At 36.9% G+C, this 23,365-nt stretch overlaps 2 protein-coding genes across 3 annotated transcripts in view; both read right to left on the reverse strand.

Annotated features, from left to right (window-relative positions):
* Positions 1-23,365, reverse strand: part of LOC136257055 (broad substrate specificity ATP-binding cassette transporter ABCG2-like) — a 136,152-nt gene that overhangs the window by 110,618 nt on the left and 2,169 nt on the right. Inside the window, exons 2-6 of one of the 2 annotated variants that reach the window (XM_066050173.1) lie at positions 22,721-22,955; positions 22,256-22,315; positions 18,151-18,265; positions 17,257-17,409; positions 17,039-17,138 (exon numbers count right to left, since the gene is read on the reverse strand). In XM_066050173.1, the coding sequence (XP_065906245.1) occupies positions 17,039-17,138; positions 17,257-17,409; positions 18,151-18,265; positions 22,256-22,315; positions 22,721-22,944 (652 nt within the window). In that variant the 5' untranslated portion in view covers positions 22,945-22,955. Of the gene's footprint in view, positions 1-16,976; positions 17,139-17,256; positions 17,410-18,150; positions 18,266-22,255; positions 22,316-22,720; positions 22,956-23,365 lie in introns of those variants that run through there. The other variant, XM_066050174.1, reaches the window with a different exon arrangement.
* LOC136256425 (broad substrate specificity ATP-binding cassette transporter ABCG2-like) lies at positions 3,280-16,104 on the reverse strand. The gene is made up of 12 exons (XM_066049380.1): positions 16,088-16,104; positions 15,777-15,928; positions 15,145-15,228; positions 13,378-13,547; positions 13,194-13,259; positions 11,347-11,429; positions 11,211-11,300; positions 10,119-10,243; positions 6,732-6,886; positions 5,339-5,428; positions 4,792-4,853; positions 3,280-3,661 (listed from the first exon to the last, which is right to left on the reverse strand). The coding sequence occupies exons 1-12, from the start codon at positions 16,102-16,104 to the stop codon at positions 3,508-3,510; spliced, it is 1,248 nt and encodes a 415-aa protein (XP_065905452.1). The 3' UTR covers positions 3,280-3,507.

A 23,365-nucleotide genomic window follows, 5' to 3' on the forward strand; every position in this document is an offset into this window, starting at 1 on the left:
TCAAAAAGCATAATAGGCTGTTTTTCAAAGTGTAATTGGCTGAAGCCTATATTTGAGGATTTTAAAATGCTAAGATATCTGATGACATCTGATTGGTAATATCACCAGTACCTTTGTTAGTGTTGTGTATTGTCTAATAATTATCCTACTGCTATAACACACTTCAGAAATTAAAGTTTTTTTGATAATGTATATGATACCGTGATGTATGTAGCTATATAGTTTCTGACAATTTATTATCATACTGACTTAAGAGATACTGCTGTGCCCTGTAGATAACATCTGCATTGCTGGGGGACGACCACTCTGTTTCTCATGATCAAATACATGATGCTTTGTGAGGAGTTAGGTTTCTATAGGTAAAGAGCTTTAGCAAATCAATATATAATAATTATTGTGATGTGGTTCAATGTCTCAGAAGTTCTTTGCAGTTTCACCAGTTTTGTTTGATGGTTCACCACTCACTAAAGTTGAGTAACAAAAGTACTTGGGAGATGTTAACCTGTTACTGAGCAGACAGCATTAATTTTGCCGATGCGCCCAGGGGGTGATCGACACCCCAAAAGAAATCACACATACACATAAAATAAACAGCAAACAATTAGATAGACAATAAGTAATTAGTAAATGTATCTATGTTTTCTGATTCTATAACAAATATTGGCAAGCTGTTCCAATCTTTGATTGTTCTTGGAAAAAAAGAATGCTGGTAATTATAATAACTGGACCGTGTACTGGGTTGGATAAAGTGGTGAGTCTACATTGGACCTTTTCTAGGGATAAGGTGTCATTTTGTTGGTATGGATCCCAGACTGATGTTGCAATAGTATGGAGGCTTTAACTGAGGGAGAACGGTTATGGAATAGTTGTGATGCTTTTGCAGTAGTTCTAGCAATATGATAAAACCATGATAGGGATTGGTGTAACAGACACCCAAATACAAATGCTCATCTCTTACATCTAGAATATGATTATATACAATTGGTAGTCATGTTGAAATGGATCAAGTGATCAAGAGCGTACACACTTAGATACGTTGAACTTCATTTGCCAAAGTGTTGCCCACTGAGATAATAGGACAAGATCACGCTGAAGGATAATAGAATTGTTTTCACACTTGATAACTCTGTACAAAATACTGTCATCAGCAAAGTGAGCAAACAGACGAATTGAAGATGACACTGTATTTGCAATATCATTAATGTATAATAAAAACCAGCATTATTCAAGTTATGAATCATAGTGAGTAAATTGAATGTGCCCCTTTTCACAAATCTGGTTACATATTACCATAGTGATGTGGAAAATGCTGTCGTATTTGGCAGCAATATTAATGATACTACCCCCGTTCCATATCAATTCAGTTATATGGTTTTAAAACTACAGTAGTACTTTCAGAAAATTGATTGAACTCATTTTATTGTTCCAGTATTTTTATGTAATTGTGTTGTATACTGTTTACAATTTTTTTTGTTTCCCATACATCATGTGACTAGATCTGCGAAAAGCTGTAATTCGACTTTGTATAATTAGGTATATACCAACTGCAGCTTGAAATTTGGTCACTTTATACCCTTACAATATCACTATTGCTCGGAAAAGATGATAGATTAAAATTGTATATATATATATATGTGACCGGATTTGCGAAAAGGTACCTTTTTCACACATAAAATTTTACCCATTTTTTCAACTTCCAAACTTTGTAACTTTCATATCACTGCAAGCATGTATCTGTAATTTTCCATGAGTGTGCCTAGATTATGTGGCTACATTTTGATACAAAAAGAAAGTCAATCGGTGCAAGGAGTCAACAGGTATGACATTTTGTTTGCTGGTATGTCAAATGTGTGGAAAAGGTACCTTTTTGCAAATCCGGTCACATATATAGCTATTCAAAGTTGTAAAATTGGAAATGCTCTTTTTGCAGATCTGATCACATTATCATATATGTTGTGTTTATTGTTTTCATTGCATCTCCTTGTGCACATATCACATTATTTATCTTGTATAGCTGATATAAGTGTGCATGTGTGCCCTCTAACAGGGAAGAAAGGTTTTGTATAACTATATAATCAGTCCTATATCTCATATTATTCATTGCAGCCTAAGCACACATGTATTATGTACAAGTATCAAACAAGTGCTATACCACAAAACACTACACTAGTACTAGTTGTATTGTGTAATGCCTTAAAAGTAGATATCAGAGCTGGGCTTGCCAAAATTAATTTTTGCAGGTATATTAGGCTAGCAAAATCATCAAGCATTATGCCAGACTAACAATAGGGACAAGTTTCATAATATATTAATTTTGTTGATACAATACTATATTCCACATGATATTTACTGCACTTTACCAGTTACCGGTCAAAATCAAAGTACAGTACACTAATGAAAAAGAATTTACTTACTCTAATACAGCAGTCAATATACTTATACACTCTAATAAAACAGTCAACTCTTGAGCAAATTGATTTTGATCACAAACTGATTCACAATAACTTTATGTTTGATCATGAGCATTCACTTGAAAGCATATATATGACCGGATTTGTGAAAAGGGGGTCTTCCACACACATCCAATTCTGTAAACGCAGAAGACCATAACTGAATGTTCAAGAAACATATTAAGCTGAAACTTTCTCCATCCACTAAGCTATGTTGGTTCTCAATGCTGACCAAACTTCAAATCAATAGCCATTTCCAATCTGAAGTTATGAGTTGTCAAAGTTGGTAAATTGGATGTGTGTGGAAGACCCCTTTTCGCAAATCCGGTCACATATATGGTAGTGGACAAAGTACAATGCAATATAGAGCTACAGATGCAAATCTTTTTTTTATTCAAAAATTATTGCAGCTTCAGCTTGTCTATAAATGCATGCTTCATTGCATAGTACAAAAAGTTGTCCATTGTTGTATATAAAGCTAAATGATATATATATATATATATATAACGCACTGTAGACTTTCAATCAGCACATTAGAATCAATGTGTCAGTACCAATAAACTGTGTGTAGTATTCCAACAGGTACATAACTTCCTTATGGTACAGCACAGTGAATGAGTTGTACATGCGCAATATTTTTCCAAAATCCAATCACAAATTTCAATTACCGTAATTTGCTTTTTGTTGTTGTAAAATAATTTTCATATACAAAAATTCTTACACATTTTTTTTGCAAAAGGTCAGGATACTCTAATAGAGCAGTCATTCACGTAAATCATGAAATACTTCTACACAAAAATTTTTATCATGATTTTTTATTTACGTGAAAATAAGACAGATTACAGTAACTTGTTTCCATCGGTCCATATCAATGACTACATCTGTATTGTATTGAGTTTGAAGTACAATTACAGTGATAACACCTACTATATTGTTACTCAACTAGTATATAGTTCTGCTATGTTATATATTATACATCATCTGTCTGATAAACTATGTACATATACAAATGGCGGATATAGTACTACATGGGTGTGGTATACAAACACTCTTGGTTTTATTTTTCTTTCTTCAGTTGTCGCAGGCTCACATATGCCAATACCAGAAAGCCAACATTGAAGCAGAACAATGCTAAAATGTTGTACCAAACATCAAACTCCAGATATCCGAGTGTGTCCAAGTACTTACTCCCATCCAGACAATCAAGTATGCTGTAGGAACAACAATTTATTAGTGAGTGAATCCCATACAGTAGCACAGCCAATACATAGTTACTGGTATTATATAACTTCAGATTAAGTAGTATAACACTGAGAACTAAAGTTGGTTTAATATGCATCACAGCCACCAAGTAGTCAACTATATGTAATATTACTATTAACGTCTTTTACTCTGCTGAGCCAACAAGGTCCACTATAAATAATTATTATTGATGGCATGCCTTTATTAGTTTCCAGTTTATTTCTCAAGTACAATTTTCATTGCCTTGTGGATACTCTTGGATAGACCACCCATGACCAGAAACTCAAAGGTTTTGGTTCTCAAAGCTTGTTGGACATGCAGATAATGTATGTACACTTGATATGAAACAGTCTAATGAACCATGTGACTTAACTACTCAGCACTATAAGCATGCCAATGATACACCAAACCAAATAAGTGGCCCACTTAATATTAATATGTAGATTCAAGGGCATCAGAGTAGGTGCAACCAATGTGGCCAGAGCCTTATATACCACTTTTTGGATCAGTAAAATAAAAGAGAAACAGTTTTTAATAGTCAGATAGCTAGAACAGTATTAGTTATACAGCCCAAAATTGCCTCCTAATAGTGTTTCAAGATGTGAATTTTCCAGGGGAGCTTTCCCCCCGGCCCCTACACTAGCTAGCTGCCTTTAGACTGTACTGAGCTTTACCACTTTCACTTTTACTCTAACACCCCTGAGATGATTCAAGTGATCATGATTATTTTAATGGCACCATAATATCATATCTACAGAATGAAGCTGGAGGACTGTGGTTGTGATCATATCCTACCACCACCCACAAATGGATAGCTTACAGTAACTTCAGCTGGTGTGTGTTGCTTTAAAATGATTTTATAAATATACTGTTTATAGCTACAATATATAATCACCTCAGGTATACAAGTATGGACAAATTACGTATCATGTGAGTTCTTGTCACCCGATATTTCTACAACTATGATCACAACAAGCCAAAGTCTATATTAGCACTCAGCAGCAAGCATGCAAAGTTACTTATTTCACATCATAACATATACACTGTATATTCAAACCAACAAGAAATTATAAACACAACATAACTGACAGCACTGCACCTTGCATTAGTAGGACAACCAGGAGGGTATTTATTGCCATCAATTTCAGTGACTACTACAGCCTATTACAATATCAATTTTCAATACACATATTAGAGTACATGGCTAGTCTAATACACCCTATAGACATGCAAGTTGGGTACTAGGATTATTGCTAAGATAGATTTTAGTTAAATTATGTAGCATCGAAATTATTGTCCTGTTGTGACTAGCCGTTGTGGAAAAACCTGTTCTACAGGTGTAGTGGTAAAATGTACACTCAATTCCATGAGTTATATATTCAATGCAGATTTCATAGTAGCATGTTCACCACAGTGTTCTGTGAGAGTTTCTATTCTAAAAGAGCTTGTACTGAGGGATTGTTACGATATATATTCTCTACACATGAAGCACTCCAAAAGGATTAACAGCACTATTATGGCTATACTGGTATAACATAGCTAATCTATCCATGCATATTTGTGGGTTATAGTTTACAAGGTTTCAAAAAGCCAGGGTGCCCGTTATGTACTTGACTGCCACCTTAATCATATAAATACATACTTACATTTAGAGCATAGCGAAATATACTTAGGTACTTCGGCCAGGAAATCCAGTCATCAATTTCATTTAGGTTCTTCAGAAATCCCATATACATCTAAAATAGATTTGAAACCAACATATTATCATAACAGAGATTTTGTGGGAGAAATTTTTAATGATTTTCAGGAATTAATAGCTTTTCATGAAAGTTTCCCCCTTTGAAAATTTGGACAGTGAAAAATTAAATAATCATGCATAGCTCCATGGTCCCTTCTCCAAAGCACACCATTTTTCCTTATAGCTGCCCACCAGGTAGGAAAACCACACACCTATTTGTTATAGCCATTCCCAATAAATAAGCAGGCATTTTTTTACCCGCCTGCCTAAAGAATCATTCTTGATACTATATAAGACATACGTTCGCCCACACCTAGAATATTTTGTCTCAATTTGGAACCCATTTTTAGCACAAAACATCGGCAAACTAGAACGGATACAGCAGAGAGCCACTAAGTTAGTTCCAGAATTAGCACAGCTACCATATGAAACAAGATTACAACATCTTGACTTACTTTCTTTGTATTGTAGAAGACAAAGAGGCGATTTAATAGATGTATATAAAATAGTTAACCATTTGTATAGAGTTTCACCAGACCGGGAGCAAAAACCAAACAAGTGTTTAATCATGGTGCCAAGATACTCTATTAAAACAAAGTGCATTGAAATATATAAATTGTTAGGGCTCAAAATGTTTATTTTTGTTGACATTTTCTTTGCACGTATTTACTTCAAAAATCACTTGTAACTTTGCACCACTTCTACCAATATACATGCACATGAATTGGAATTCCTGTGTACTGCTCAGGCATTTTGAGCCTTGTGCAGGCAATCCCCAGGGATATATGGTAACCAGCAGGAGGACTGTCCAGAGAGATCATGGAACCCAAGGTCCACATCAACCCCAACACCACTAAGTGAGACAAGGACAGTTGGGTATTTGCTTTTCTAGTAAACACCAGGTACCCATTGATGTTACAGCTGCATGGGTGGGCTGCTTCCCCAGTTGACACCAGGCCACCAGGTCCCCAATATACAGCTGGGTAGACTGGAGCAATGTGAACAAAGTTTCTTGCTCAAGGAAACAACAACATCAACACCAAATGGGCATATACAATGTACATACATACATACATACATACATGCATGCATGCATGCATGCATACATACATACATACATACATGCATACATACATACATACATACATACATACATACATACATACATACATACATACATACATACATACATACATACATACATACATACATACATACATACATACATACATACATACCTACATATGTACAAACATACATACATACATATGTACTGTACACGCATGCATATACATACATACCATTTGTGGGAAAAATGTAAATGCTATTCCAACAATTGCTAGGGTTTCAACAGGAGACCATGCACTGATGGTAAAGGCAAGGGAACAAGCAGCCATAACAAACACTATCATAGTCAGCAAGTGGAAGAAAAACTTTCCAGCATCTGGCTCAAGCCCTGTCAATACATGAATATTTAATAGTGTTATATTATATTAATAGTGTTCATTTGTTACCATAATGGGCTATTTTTCTATGTGCAAATTTTCCCAATTGGTAAACCTTATGCAGACATTCATGATCACAACACGTACCCAACTGAATATCTCAAAGCTCAATCAAGATTGAAGACCAGAAACATACAGTGGCAATAAAATTTGGTCACAAAGAAAATGTATACAAACCTTACAGCGGCAACAAATCTGGTGAGCTAAGCAAAAACTGTTCTCTTTTTGACAAAAACACCAAACTTGGTACAACATTGCTTGATTCATGCCATTTCATATTAGATAGGGTGTCATTAAAATTATCAATCTTATCACACACACAAAGAATCCAATGGACAACGTAAGAAGTCATAAAAGAACTGAATAGTTAACATAGAATTTTTATATTTTCATAGGCAAGCAAAGGATGATCTAAAAGCTAGGTGTCCATCCAGACAGAAGCACAGAGGGGCTATGTTTCATCATAGATAATAGAGTACATAAAAGGGATAGGAACGCAAGCGATTTCCAGTTTGATTTCCATTACGCGTGACTTGAAAGGACAAAACAGTTTAGTGCTCAAGCATGGAAATTAGTGTTCTAAGCAGCGTAAATAGTAATCCAACAGACTACAGCAAGTATTGAGGCCTTTGTGAGAGATTTTGGCGAGAGAATTCAGACCGTAGATTTTGTAACAAAGCGTATCGCATTAATCATGATTGTTACACTTTCGTTCATAGTTCCTTCATGCCTCGTCCATACCGCTTCTTGTATAGCCAGTTCCACTATCGAATCTGGTGGTAAGCTAGGCGTGTCACCAACACAGTCTTTTACACTTGCTTTGTACTGCAAGGTGGCTTTTACTTTTGGGTAAAAATGGAAGACACTTAGTCGTTTCTTCGAGTTTTACGAGTATGTTCGTGACGTAATACACGGAATTCCAATAGAAATGTACGTATTTTGTGACGTCACGTTATTGCATTTCGTAACCCTTTTATGTACTCTATTATTTATGGTTTCATGCAGCCATACACGTATGACGTATTATTTTGTTGGATTGTGCCTATGCACTGAAATGTCGGCACCTTCAGAAGATTATATAACTAAAACAGTTTGTTTCACCACATTTATAAAGATTACACTTGTGATATTGAAATGAATTCATGCTATGTAAGCATCCATGACATGCATCACTTCAGTGTTAGCAGCTACAATGGTACAGGGGAAGCATTTTGCTGCTTAATGGGCCCCTGAGATCTGGCAAATGAGCTTCAGGTAGTTTCTTAGAAAAAAAAATCTAAAATTGTTTGATGTGTTTGTCTTTAATACACTTGTGCCCAATTATTCCTGAATCTCTCAATCCCACAATCTAAAGCAGTCAATGCAGAGTAACTTTTCATAAGTCGTGAAGCCATTTGGGAAAATCGGGGAAATTTGCACCTTAGGAAAATAACCCACTTTACAATCTAAGAAAGCACCTTGCCTCTATATACACAAAATTAAAATGTTGTTGAATAAAATTAATTGAATGATAAATTGCACATTGCATGGATGAGAAACACAAAACAAATTCCTACAGCATATATACACTTATGTGACCCAGTCTGGGAAAACCGGTCTTATCACCCATGTCAGCAGATTCGATTTTCACCCAGGACACAAAGCTACATGAATAAACTATCTAATTCCACAATCAAAATCAGCTAGACTTGAGTGGTCTGGTTTTGCTGGCTGCTTTTCCCAAGCCCAGTGGCAATCCGTACGTGCTGTGTGGGGCCTTAATGGAGCCTGGGAATGACTGTATGTGGCTGTACAGCTCTGTGGTGTTGAATAAGTACCTCTGCTGTGAATTTCCTTTCATTTTAGCCAATTTTGACCCATGAATGGCCCAAAACTTGGCCTAATTCATCCCTAGTCTTCCTTTTCAATTATTGAACCTGCCTTCCAGGCCCCCCCCGCCTCCCATCCCTGTTGGAGCTCGCCTGATACAGTCAACCTTGGATTAAAAACTATCTAAAATGGCGGGAAACTAAGTTGTTGGCTACTTGCACAGTGGATGCTCTGGAAGGTAAGGAATTGGTGTAAAACGTGTGAAAATTTGGTACACATAGCTTCAACCATTGGCGAGCTACAACACACTAAATACTGTATATACTTAAAATCGGCATTTTTCGATACTTTTAAATAGGCGATAAGACCAGTTTCCCAGACTGGGTCACATATTATGTGCAACTGTCTGGTATCTAGTGTTTGTAAACGGTGTTGGGGGTAATGCGTTACATAAGTACACAATGTGTTATGCAATTATTATTACTTTTGTGGTAACGAAATAATATAACGAATTATGCTGTAAAACAGGTAATATAACTCAAGTTACTTTACTTGCAAATGTAACGCGTTACCTAAGTAATGAAGTTACTGTAACGAGTCTAATATTACGTTATAATATTACTTTAAGTAACGAAGTTACTAATCTCGTTAGTAATCCACTGAGTAATGCCTAGCCACTACAAAGTAACGAAGCCTACTGAATGAAGCTTATTCACCAGCTTCTTGCTTATAGCCAAGATTTGCACATTGTCCAACAACGCAATCATGTCACGTGATAAAGTGGTAGTTTCACATGTGACAGCTTAAGGCTGTGGACACAAAGTAATATAATATGTAATATTATTATAGTTACTTTATTATATGGGTAATATGTAACTGTAACTAAATAGTTCAGTTGTAAATAATATGTAATATGTAACGAGTTACATTTAAAAAGTAACTGTCCCAACACTGTTTGTAAAACATTTATACTTTTGCATGTAAGATAAAACTATGGTATGTTCAATATTCTTGAATCTTTGCGCATAGTGTATAGTTTCTTAATATGTAACCGGGCCTGTGAAAACAGGACACGTGGGCACAAACTACACCCCATCATACTACAGGCCATATCTCAGTACTGGAACAGGATATTTGAATTCTGTAACTGGCGTCATAAAACCAATTCAATGCTTACTAAGTGATAAAAATTTCATTGCCATAGCACATAGGTATAAAAAGTTATGAGTCAAGGACATTTGAAAAAGTAGGCAAAATCATGTGCTCACATGCTCTGTTTTTGCAGGCCCAGTAACCATTTGCACACATAATACGATCATATGTAAAAATTTAATACCACAAAATTATATTACGTATATATATACAGTTACTTACCTACCATCCAGTACAGTATGTTGACATATAGGATGAGTGGAATAACTCTTATTGGAATAAGATCACAACATAACTTGGTAAGAAAGTAACTAGAGACTCGGTAATAACCACTGATGTTCTGGTGTCTGAGGAAACAAATTTACATAACACTATCCATGCAAAAAAACAGCCAAGCTGTATAAAAATGGTGCTGCCTGGGTGAAAAAGTTGTGAAATCAAAGCTGCAATGATGTTAATGATAACACATTTTAATAATGCAAAAACCATTATTAAATTTATTATCATTAACATCATTGCTCAAACAAAACTTATTAAGTTATCCATCCAATTGAAGTATATGTATTATTTTGATAACAAATTCGCTAAATTTCAAAACATAGTAGACAATGTGCAGTTGTTATAGTCATAGCAAACAAGCCAATACTGAATACTGTAAGACAAGAAATATTTATGGGATATTAATTTTGTGGTGCAAATGCAGTCCACTAAAACAATTAAGTATTTCAGCCTATGCATAATAATTACAATGCAAATATTGTTTAAGTGGTATCAGTAGTGATCAAATACCTGATCCAGCTGCAAGTTACTGCTGCAGTGCTTTAAAACAAAGTGTGCTGTGCCGCAAATTGTAGTTCACAAAGAATTGAGAACCAAACAAGAAAAAAGTGCCAAAGGAGAATGATATCAGTCAATTATTTTCATTAATCATTAATCCGAGCTATAGTTTCCTAGATGTTATCTGTTGCCTATATATAACCACATCTGAAATCATGACATAATTACCATGGCACAAAATATTTATCTTGGGAACAGCTGAGGTGTTTCACTCAGTTTTGTGTGTGATCTGGGCAGTCTGATTACAAAAAAAAATTCTATGCAGAGAAAAATAAATTAAGGGCCATGGAGCTACATATGTGTCATATGTGTGAAAACTACATTTCCTTTCTTTATCATACTTGTGTGGTGTGCAAGTTTTCTTGACTGTATGACACACACACACACACACACACACACACACACACACACAGGTGCATAGTATATTCATGTGTATTAGGGGTGTGTGGATACCCTGTATACAATGTAGTTACTTACACAAATAGTTGTTTCTCTTTCAAGAACACTCCAACAGCTGAAATATTCATAAACGCTGCATTGGCAATCCCAAAAAACATTGCACCAAGTCTGTGGATCATGTATGACAAAACTCAAGTGTTGTCTGTGCACACACCTGTCTTGTACACCACCAAAATCATCACCAGTTTGAAGGAATATTATCCCAACCAGTAAGGCAGTCCCAAGCATCATCGAAATCTGAATAGCAATAAGTTTAGGAACAACTTTACAAATAAGAAAACACAGGCAGCCAGATATAGAATAAATGACTGCCAGCCTGACTGACCACAGTCGCAAGGCTGGAGGCCAAACAAAGTAACACATGGCCACCATTTTACACCACAATAACAAACTCACCAATGGGATGTGCCTTTAGGGGCTCCAACGAGTGTGTGCCCTCTGCGTCGTGTCTTTCCTTTTATCCTCAATCAGGCTGTCTTCGGCCTTCTTCATGCAATGAAATTTCCCTATCATCACTTTCCTTGAGCAGCATATTTAGATGTTGCAAACTAATTTAAGTACGTACATTTGGTAGATACCAGTAACTTCATGATAGATTCAATACTATTCCCACTTGACCACACCTATTAATGCGATCTTGGTTGATTAATAATGATCAAGCACTGCCTGAGGCCACACCTCTTAACAATCTATTTACTTGATCACGATGACACACCCTGTTATTATTGGTCTAGCTGTATTCATAATGCTACCAAAATGAAAATATGCCACACTCTCTGGCTGACTTGAGATACTCTAATACAGCAGTCACCCTAATAGAACAGTCACATGTGTATAGCTGTGTGCTATAACAGAAAACTAAACAAACTAGTACATTAATAATTATTAAAATAAAATAGGGTCCAAGCAATAAAAAGTAGTGAAACAAGAGATGAATGATAGTATTGCAGCATAGCTTGGTAGGGAAATCCCTACTTTGGCATTGAACGAAATCATTGTTATAACTAGAGGTGTACCGATATGGATTTTTGGCTTGTACCAATATCCGATATTGATGCCACCAAAAGAAGCCGATAGCCGATCTGATATTTGCATTACAAACAAAATTCATAGATGATCTATGCAAAAGTGTACATTACCCACTCTACAACAGCATGTGCATATACTCATTGCTCACTCTATGCCTGTGGTGGTAGTGGCTTGGGTTTCTATTGTGCAATCCAGACAATTAGGCACCCACAAACATTTTATGTATGCTCCCATGAAGCCTTAAACGGATATTTCTGCATTACTCCGCATTTTAATGACTTGTGCTAAGGCTGGTACAGCATGTTTTCTTGGTTATCCTGTGACTCTTCTTTTTATTACAAAGGTACTATTTAACTGCTTCATTTTTAAAGACTGTGATAAGTTTTCCAGAAACAAACACTAGAATCACGTGTGTTTATATGGCTTCTCGTAGCGTAGCACTTGTTGGTAGAGTGAACAATAAGCCACTGCCGGGCACTATACAGCCACATGGATAACGTAGAAAACCAATATATAATCCGTTTATGTGCAAACTATTGCTACTGTATAAATATTGGTAGCGATATTGGTCCTTCTACTGTTCTGTTCCGATACCGATATAGGTAAAAATTACCATATCGGTGGCCGATATTTTAGCCGATCCAATTATCAGTACACCTCTAGTTATAACATGCCAATGTAGGGATTTTCCCACTAAGCTATGCTGTAATACCATCATTCATCTCTTGTTTCACTACTTTTTATTGTTTGGATCCCTACTTCATTTCATTTTTATATACTAGTGTACTAAAAGAATCCTTTTGTAAAAAGTTAGCTCTTCCTTTCTCTAGCCACGCATAGAGCTAGTGTTTAAATAGACTTTCTGCTGTATACAGTGAAGCAGACTAAATTGAAAAAATCTTGGACATGGTAGTATGTAAAACACAATCGACAATAACTGCATTCATAAAATAACACCTAACACACACATACCTGTACACCTGCTGTTAACTTATCACGGACAAGATTGCGTAGAGTCTTGACTGCAAGCACACCGCACTATACCAAAATAAGTACAGTATATACACATATTGAGTAATATACACAGTGTAAGATGCACTTCTTGCCATGTATATTATATATATATATCACACAAACACTTAATACAAGTCTTTACCTGCCAGAAAAAGCCAGTGGTAAATTCTGGGGACAGTCCTTGGGGCTCATTAAGAGCTTCTGTTAGCTGAATGTCAAGGCGTTGTTTGAGTGATCGAAACTCTCTGCTTTTCTCAAATAACTCAGCAAGACTAAGATTTTCTGAGGGTCCTGCATTGTCCAAGTCATTATCTATGGCAATAGTGAAACATTTTCCCTTGTACTTGTTCCAAATATAGTGAAACTTGTTCTAATCATTAATGTGACCTCAAGTATGATTTCACATGCGTGCATGACTACTCCAATGTGGGTTGGTATAAACAGTGGACCTGAGGACCTGTGGAGACCCAACTTTCTGTGGAGTTTTATATGCTCTACAATGTTTATACTTGTACCATTTACTTCTGCAAGTCGGTCATGGCTTTAATTGATATAGAAATCACCTCTCAAAAAGTTTGCAGCTGACTTCATTGGGTCACTTGTACTGCACCAGTCTATAGCTACAAAAACTCTAAGCTTTGTGTAAACAAAAATAGCTTCAGTGAAGTGATCACTGCAAGTTACACCAGCAACTCAACAAACAAACTTTATGCTTATTAATGTGATGAATGAAGGTGAAACCATGCCTTTGATTAATACCATTAATTGCAGGAAGTGTGAAGAATGAGTGGCCTATGCTAACATTGCTACGTAGTCCAGACTTGTAGGTGCTTATAATTTCTAATTGATATAGGCATCATGCTTCGAAGCATTGTGACAGAAAAAGTGTGGTATGGCTATGTGAGACTATCCACTGTGACTTATACACAGCTAAGGTATCTACAGTGTAGTACAAGACTAGTATAGGATGTATAAACATTGTGAAGTATGTAAAATTCCATGAGAAGTTGAGTCCCTGTGGATCCCGGGGCAGAGATGTACTGATAATTGGATTGGTTACCGATATGGCAATTTACACCTAATTGGTATATGGCATAACTGCTTCGAGAACTCAATAGTTAGTATGACAAGTACTGTATGAGTACCATTATAAAGCTTTTTTGCAGCACTGAGTCACAAGAAGCCATACTAGTACCCAATTGAGTATCGCTGTTCATTGCTGAAATTCTACCTAAGATCTTCTGAAAACAAAGGACAAACTGGTATTACAGTGGTATATAGGTTTTTGCATTGCCAATACAGCAGTAATAAGCTACCACTGAGTTAAATGGGGTTTTCGTCAAAACCACAGAAATCCGCCACTGCTAGTTGACATCACATTGAAGTTGCAAGCAATCTTAACATTTCAGGAAGTCTGGTTTGAACATGTATAAATAAATAGCCAGCCTGCTGTAAACTTTGGGCACTTAGGTCTTTATTGCTTGTTGTTCATATCTAATTTTAATCATTTGATTATACACTCCTAGAGATCATGTGAATGTGCTATTCTATAATAGAACGAGTTACTGAATGGCCGAGTGTTAAGTTGCTGTGCACATAATCATACTGTAACAACACAGTAACTAGTAGGTCGGAATCTTTCCACTTTTGCTTCACAGAGAGCATATGTAGTCTATGCACATTTCAAGATAGAGATACTCTAATAGAGCAGTCATGTGTATACATCTCTGTGAATGCTATCCCACTAGGGACCTGTGAGAAGGCTTAATGTCTGTGAATACAGGGAGTCAGAAACATGTACCAATTCAGTAGTCAGTGCCTGCCTGCAGCTGACAGATGGAAGCAAACAATATAATAATGATGGCCTAAGTTATGCTTACACTGCACATTAAACCTTGTGAAAAATCACCTTGAGGAACACTATCCTTTTCATTCTCCATGACCACATCAAGATAGAAATCAGCAGGATTATCATGGTATTCACACTGGTAACCTACAGTGAGCCCATAAATAGTACAAAAAAGATGTACAATAGAAACACACTATATAATATATATAATTTGTGTGCTAATTAGCACATATAGATAATTAAAATAGTACATTAATATATACACAAACTGCTGCACAGAGCACCTGTCTTACTACAACCATTCCTATTGGTAGGAATGTTTATGGTAGATGTTTTGATGAATGTTTCTTTGTTTCTTTGTGTATAGGGATTTGTTTTACTGAGAAAGGCAACCATATGTGGCTGATACAACTAAGTGGGGTGCAACTGCATAACCCCAGGTAATTACAAATTTAGAGTGAATATATCAAATTCTGCAAAAAAATGTTTGATCCTGTCATACTTGATCACAATTCGTTTTCATATCGTTTCTTGCATAACTATACTGTCTCATCCACATAACTGTACTGTATTTGCTGCATCTGCACAAGCTTTACTGTATGGGCTGATAATTGTGGATAATTGACCTTACAGCACATGTTGGCATTTTAATCCCTCCAAGCAAACTACATTACTGTAAGACATGTACTAACCTATGTCAGAGAAATAAGGCAGGGCTCTGTTAGCAGGTCCATGATAGACCAGTCGACCACGAGACATCAGTGTCAGTGAATCAAATAACTTGTAAATGGAGTAACGTGGTTGATGTATTGACATTATGATCACCTTGCCCGATGAGCTCAATCTGTAGTAATATAAGTGACAATTCATATTATACATATGCAAGAAAAACATTTCTAGAAATGGAAAACTGGAATGGAAAAGAGAAGACATACATGTATGTATACTGTAGCTTCATATGAAGGCAGCCTTGCTAAAAGACCACCATCTTAAAAAATGACACCTTTCAGTAGTAGTCATGTCATTTGGCATGCTTTATGGTCTCATTACTAAGGCACAGACGCTAGAGTTGGGAGTGCCCAAAATTTATCCAGGGGCAGTATTGGTTTAAGTGTCAGGAGATTACACTTTAGTAGTTTTAGCTAATTATATATGCTTGACTGTTGCATAAGGGTGACTGCTCTATTAGAGTATCTTGATCTTTTCTGGAAACTTTGCAAAGTTCACATGACGACTATTGCAAAATATACCTATAGTATTGGGGGTACTCCAAGCCTCTCTTCACCACCTATGTAAGGCCACCTTATTGGGGACATACTCTTGGACCAATTGGTGATGTTGTCTTATGCTTTAATCTCCAAAATTAATGAAATTACAAAATTACGAGGAGCACCTCTATAATCATTTGCAATCCAGCTACTACAAACAATTTCCATCACAAACATAGTGAATGTACTAGCTACTATACACCTTCTGCTGTCAGCGAAAAGAAATTAGTCACAAGGAGAACAAAGGTAAGTCTACATTGTGTATACTGCGGTATGCTGACATCTAACAGTGAAAAATCAAGCCCGTAACCTTAGCTGTTATTGGGCTATGCTTGTATGAAGGAATCAGGCAGGTAGTTAGAAGAAAATTGTTAAATATATATTTTTAATAAAATCTGTAACAACTTATTAGAAGCATTTTGACTGCTCTAAAGACACCTTTGGGCTTGATTCTGCCTAACCAAACACTGCCAAGGACCCATGAAGGTACATATTGTGACTCTGGTTTCTGGTTAATGTTATTTTGTAAGAAGTGCAAACCTCCATGATCCTTAATGTACAGTACTACCACCATATGGTTAAGAACCATTTTACTAATCAACCCATAGGTAAGGCTGCATATACTCACTGCTTCAACAACGTAATCACAGATACTGCTGTTGTAGCATCTAATCCACTAGTAGGCTCATCCAGGAATACAATATCAGGAGAAATGATCAACTCCATTCCAATACTGGTACGTTTCTTCTGACCTCCAGATATTCCTCTAATCAGCTCCGTTCCAACCTGTGGGTGTACAACAAATGCTCCTAAAGTTGTGTAGTGACCTTCAATAGCTTGTATAAACATGTATGCCTATATATTCATATATAGCAATGTACATTATGCAAATAAAATTTCTTACCTTACTGTTTGCAACATGACTGAGACCCAATTCAGCTATAACACTCTCCACTTTGTCAGATCTTTCTTTCTTTGTCATTGATGTTGGTAGTCGTAGAGCAGCAGAAAAGGCTATATTCTCTCTCACAGACAATGTACCCATCAGCAAGTCCTCCTATAGTACATATATAAAGAGAACTAGTACGGACGCAAAATTGCTTTTGACACAACTGTAAATCAAACCCTACCAAATCCTCTTGGATAACACTTGTTCCAACCAATATGATACCACACACATGCATGCACACACCCATGCATGCACATGCCACACACCCACGTACGCACTGTAAAGCAGTAATAACAATAACATGCATGGGCGTGCGCACACACACACACACACACATACACACACACACACACACACACACACACACACACACACACAAAGCCTTTGGCTGCCATGCAAGTACAACCCAGTGGACTAGCACTGAGACACCCCTGCTACTCAAGTGTTGAATCAGTGCAGGAAAATCCGTGTGGGGTAGGACTAGTAACCCGCAGGAGGCTGTGCCATGCCTCACAAATAAAGGCGTGGCCACCCAAAGTTCCACCTGGACCTTCACCCACTACGCAGGATGTGGATAGTTGGCATTTGCTTCTCCACTTTACATCAGGTACAAATTGTATTACAGCTGGGTGGGCTGCTTCCCCAGATGACACCTACCCATTTTAACAGCTGGGTAGACTGGAGCAATGTGAGTAAAGTTTCTTGCTCAAGGAAACGACAACAACACTAATTTGGCGTAACTGGGCATTGAACCTGGAACCTTTTGATTACCAGGCCAATGCTCTAGCCAATCTATGCTGCTTCACACACAAATGCATGTGCGCATGCACGCATGCACACACTACTAACCTGGACTACGTAGGCTGAGGCACACTTGAAGTTACTTGGTTGTCTCCTACCATTAATAAGAACATATCCTGATAGTCCCTTCTTAGCCTTGCGGTCAGCTAGGATATCAAGTAATCTGTGAATAAAATTGAGCAGCCATTCAACAAGCTACAATATTTAGCAGGTTTATACATTGAATTACTGCATGTGTATATATAAACCTGTGCCAAAAACAGCCCAGCTGTAGAAAAAGGCAAGGCCAAGAATGCACAAGCATGGAGTAACCAAAAGACATGATATCAAAATCTGGCCAAGAAAGCATTTACAGTATAGGCACTTTTGTGCATTCATTTTCTATATGCTTCATATTATCACATCCAGCTAGCTGTACATGTGTGCTTGCAGTATAAACAATACTACTGAGACGATAAAAGATGATTACACTACATTGTTGCCAAAATTAATTTAACTAAAAATTTACAATTGGTTTCTACTTGGCCATCTTTTTGCACTGTATATTAAAATAAAAAGATGGCCAAGTAGAAACCAATTGTAAATTTTTAGTTAAATTAATTTTGGCAACAATGCAGTGTAATCATCTTTTATCGTCTCAGTAATATTGTTTATACTGCAAGCACACATGTACAGCTAGCTGGATGTGATAATGTGAAGCATATAGAAAATGAATGCACAAAAGTGCCTATACTGTAAATGCTTTCTTGGCCAGATTTTGATATCATGTCTTTTGGTTACTCCATGAACATGTGCTTGTGCATTCTTGGCCTTGCCTTTTTTTACAGCTGGGCTGTTTTTGGCACAGGATATCACTACTTTTTGTTGAATAGAGAACATAGAGTTAGGTATTATATTACATAGGAGACACTGCATGCATGCATGCATAATAACAGCTTCAGCAACAGATTAGCTAGCTAAATTAGTAGCAAAAGCTTCCAAGTTCAGTGTTTAGAAGCACTACTATAAGTGACTTGCTAAGAGAAAATTCATTCAAACTGAAAATAATGTTCAAGTTCCCGCAAGGACTCACATGATATCTCGTGTGATGTTTCACGTAAATAAGAACCGGCAAAGTCAAGGCTACAGTCTTAACTGTTCTTGCTGAAGCAGTGGGTTGGTGATACAACTAGTCTAGTCGAAATCTGTGCGTGACAAGTGGAGCTGAATCAGCTGCGAGTTGTTGCTGAATGTATGCCCCGGAATGGACATGAAGCCTGATGGCACCGAATGCATCACACTATTCTCCCAGCAAATTGCTGGGTAAGTTCGTGTATAGCTAAGTCATTGTAAACGGCTATATAACTACCATTGCAATTGTAGACAGGAATCTCCCATGCCATAGTAGCTTCCTGGGATTATATACTATGCTTGTGTAGGCCAGAACCCCATAGCTGGCTTGTTCTAGCTGTGTGGGTCAGACCACGAACAAGTTGAGCTGAACCCTGAGAAGACAGCTAAAAATGAAACAGGATATTTTCTCAACGTTTCAACCAACCAAGATGGTTGGTGATGACAACAAAGATGTCAAGAGCAAACAAGTGCTTCCACCAACAGTTCAGGAAAGGTTAATAGGCTATATACTTTTATGGCTTCCTATAATGTATGGTGAAAACTTTGGCTATAAATAATGTGTCAGGCATTTGAATGATTAGCGAGTAAGTCAATACTACAAATGAGTTAATATTTTTGAGGACTCAGCTCAATGCATACATACAGTAGGCCGTAATTACTATGCATCGATTGATTGATGTGATAATAATATAAGCAGATCTGAGACAACCATGGACCCTACTATATAGTAACTGGGCAGATATATAGAGTTATGTATACTCTGATATAGTTGTTGAGTGTTGTAGTTTGCCAATGGTTAAAGCTAAATTAACCATTTTAGATAGCTTTTTGTGATGTTGAAGGTGCCAGGCAAACTCCAGTTAGGAGCAGGCAATAAAAGAGTATTTTTCAAAACAGGAGAGGAACATGCTTAGGCCCGCAAGGTACAGGCTTAATCTACTTACCCTAGTAGATGCACCATATTATATATAATGCACATATCAATGTATTGCCCTACTAACCCCCTCTCCCCCTCGGGAATATATAGGGCTATAGTGGGCACAACCAAATGTTAAATGCCCCATGGTAGGACAAACCTATTGTATCAAATTCCCACCATTGGCTCCAGTTGCAACATGGGGGATTTGACATAGCGTAGAAAAAATACTTGGGTGCTTAATGAATGATTGTCAAATGCCCCATAGTGAAGCAGCAGTTTCACGTCAATTCACCTTGTAAAGCCCCACTTACAGGCTTTACATCCAAGGGGGTGGTGGGGTAACACATTGTTAGGTGCATAATGAGTTTGCATCATAAACCTTGTGTTAAAATTTAGTCTGTCTTGCTTTTTTCATGCTTATAGCAGCTAATGTGCTTATTCTCAAACAATCAGGACTGGAAAAACTACAAATTGTCTTGTACTTTTATCTATCAACTATCCAATCACTGCTAGTTTATTAAAATGTCCTTTGCTGTTGTGTAACTTGTTTATCATTATGCTATAACCATTAGTCCCTCCTAGTTTATATGTCTCCTAGCAACAAAAATTGTTATGTCAACAATGTAGGTGAGAACCACAAAACAAGTCAAGTAATATATTCCAAAATTGGTCATCAACTGCAGCAGTATGCTGAATACATCTTGGGAATGACTATGTGGGATACTCACTTTAACAATAATCATAATAGTGGAAGTAAGTGTTTGTTAACATGTTAGTTTGACTATATGATTGCATGTTTTTAGTTAGCTGTGCCTTACCATACTGTATCCCTTTCTGTATATGCAGGGTGGATACTGATGTTGTGACTGTTGGCGGGTGAGTTTATGGTCAATGGACAAATCACGCAAATGGTGAAGAAAAATTAATATGTGGTACCAAGACCCCACTACTATATTATGAACTCTTGGTGGTACTTCATAGCCAAACACTAGTGTATCTAGCTTCTTGTACTATTGCAGTAATTTTATGGGATCATCATAATGTAAATGTTTACTATTACAGTATATTCATGCTATCATTAAAGAGTTTCTATAATTGTGGGTTAAGTGCTGAAAGGTGATGCACTGATGCTGGCTTTTTAAGTGAACACTGAAGTTTCACAGACACTGAAGGGCTGGGGCGGGATTAAAGACGTGCACGGGTAATGTAGCAGTAAGTTACTTCAACTATATCACTACAGTGGGTATGAAACAGCTGGCTATAGCTATGTACGGCCCTACATGGGCCGGAGTCACGCTATAACGAGTCAGTGGAGGCATACCGTGGCGAATTTAAAACAAATCAGTGACTGGACTCACAATTAAACCAAGAGTTGACAGCACAATGTCAATTCAGCTAGCTCGCTATGGCTAATGACCTTGCCCACTTCCACACTGTTTGGGTTTGGGAATTGAGGCGGGCGCCTCACACCTCGATGTCATGGCGGCAAGTTTGAATCTTGAAAGAACACAAAAGCGATCTCATAAACTAACGAACAACTTTTAGCAAAATTAAATGTACAGATACATTGTGTAAAAAGCCGCTGATAGCTGCAGCCTTTTTACAATACGACTTCATGGTTGAAAGAAAATCGCTCCAATGGGATGCGATGATGAAGAAAATGAAAAAAAGAACAATGCACATTTGAATAAATAATTTATTGTAAATGGGTGGGCAATGGAACAAACTACTCCAACAATTCGCCTGACTTTTCGTGTGGTAGTTACTCATATACAAAGGTTACATGCCCCTGGTTTCAAGGCGGAATCTTTTTGTAAGGCTGAGATTTCGCCATGCCGATTTTAAAAGATTGCGTATTCGATCCCTCATGTAAATGACTCACAGTAGTGGTCGTGTGTTTATTATTATTGTGGGCGTGCGCTTTGTGCTTCATGGCCTCGCGACTCACTACCATGAGTCTTGATTTCCAATTGGGAAATTCAAAACCGTAAAGTAAATTTCTACATGTACAAGATAGTTCACATGGATATGATAAGCTTTGAATTAAACACGCCTGTAATTAAAATGTTAATTTGAAAATCTGAGTTGTCAGATAAACTATCCACATATGAAAAAACTTACGAAGTCTTTCCACCTCCACTTGGTCCCATTATGGCATTCAGACCAGGATTCATTGATCCACTACAATCAATAACCATCAGTGAAAAGTAAAAAAAAAATGACAATGTCAAAGTCAGACAAGCAGTACTAGTGGGCCAGACACCATACTACACTGACACAAATGCACATACATACATACATACATACATACATACATACATACATACATACTTACATACATACATACATACATACATACATACATACATACATACATACATACATACATACATACATACATACATACATACATACATACATACATACATACATACATACATACATACATACATACATACATACATACATACATACATACATACATACATACATACATACATACATACATACATACTTCATACATACATACACCATATACACTAGACACATGTAAGCCACACAAACTCACAAAACTCTGAAACTCACCTAACATTATCAAGAATTTTCTTTTCAGGAATCTTCTTAAAATAAGCCAAGAATGAATTAGGCTGCACAGTGTAGCTGATGTTGACAAATGATACACTATTTCCATCAAAGTTTGGTGTACTGTAAGATGTTAGATCTACCGAAGAAAACTTTTTCACCCTGTCTGGTTGATCTTCAGCATGATCCAACTCTGGTATTGCACTATTACTCTTTGTCTCCGACATGACAAAGTGTTCTAATAGTGTGGGTATATGTGTAACATACGTCCCATAATATAGACAAAACATTATAATATGAATTGTATCTTTTTGAAATTGACTATTAATTAGAAACCAAGAGTGTCGAACAGTGTATTAGCCCGTGATTAATGATTGCGTAAAGTAACACGGATATTTCAGTAATTGTTCGTTTACGCGAGATGGTAATTTGAAATGCGTATGTGGCAACAGGTCTTTGTTCACCAGTTTTCCGTGTTATTCAACCAAGCATTCAACAATTATTGTACAAGGAAAGTGTACTAAGGGCCAAGATAACTCTAGCTCGCTAACACAGCGGTTGCACAAACGAGTGTGTTGCCATGCCTTCATGGATCTGCTTGGCAGTGCCAGAACTTTAACATTAGGCAATTCCCTTTAACGCTATCAT

Source organism: Dysidea avara, chromosome 5 (genome assembly GCF_963678975.1).
Source record: "Dysidea avara chromosome 5, odDysAvar1.4, whole genome shotgun sequence".
Classification (NCBI taxonomy): Eukaryota; Metazoa; Porifera; class Demospongiae; order Dictyoceratida; family Dysideidae; genus Dysidea; species Dysidea avara.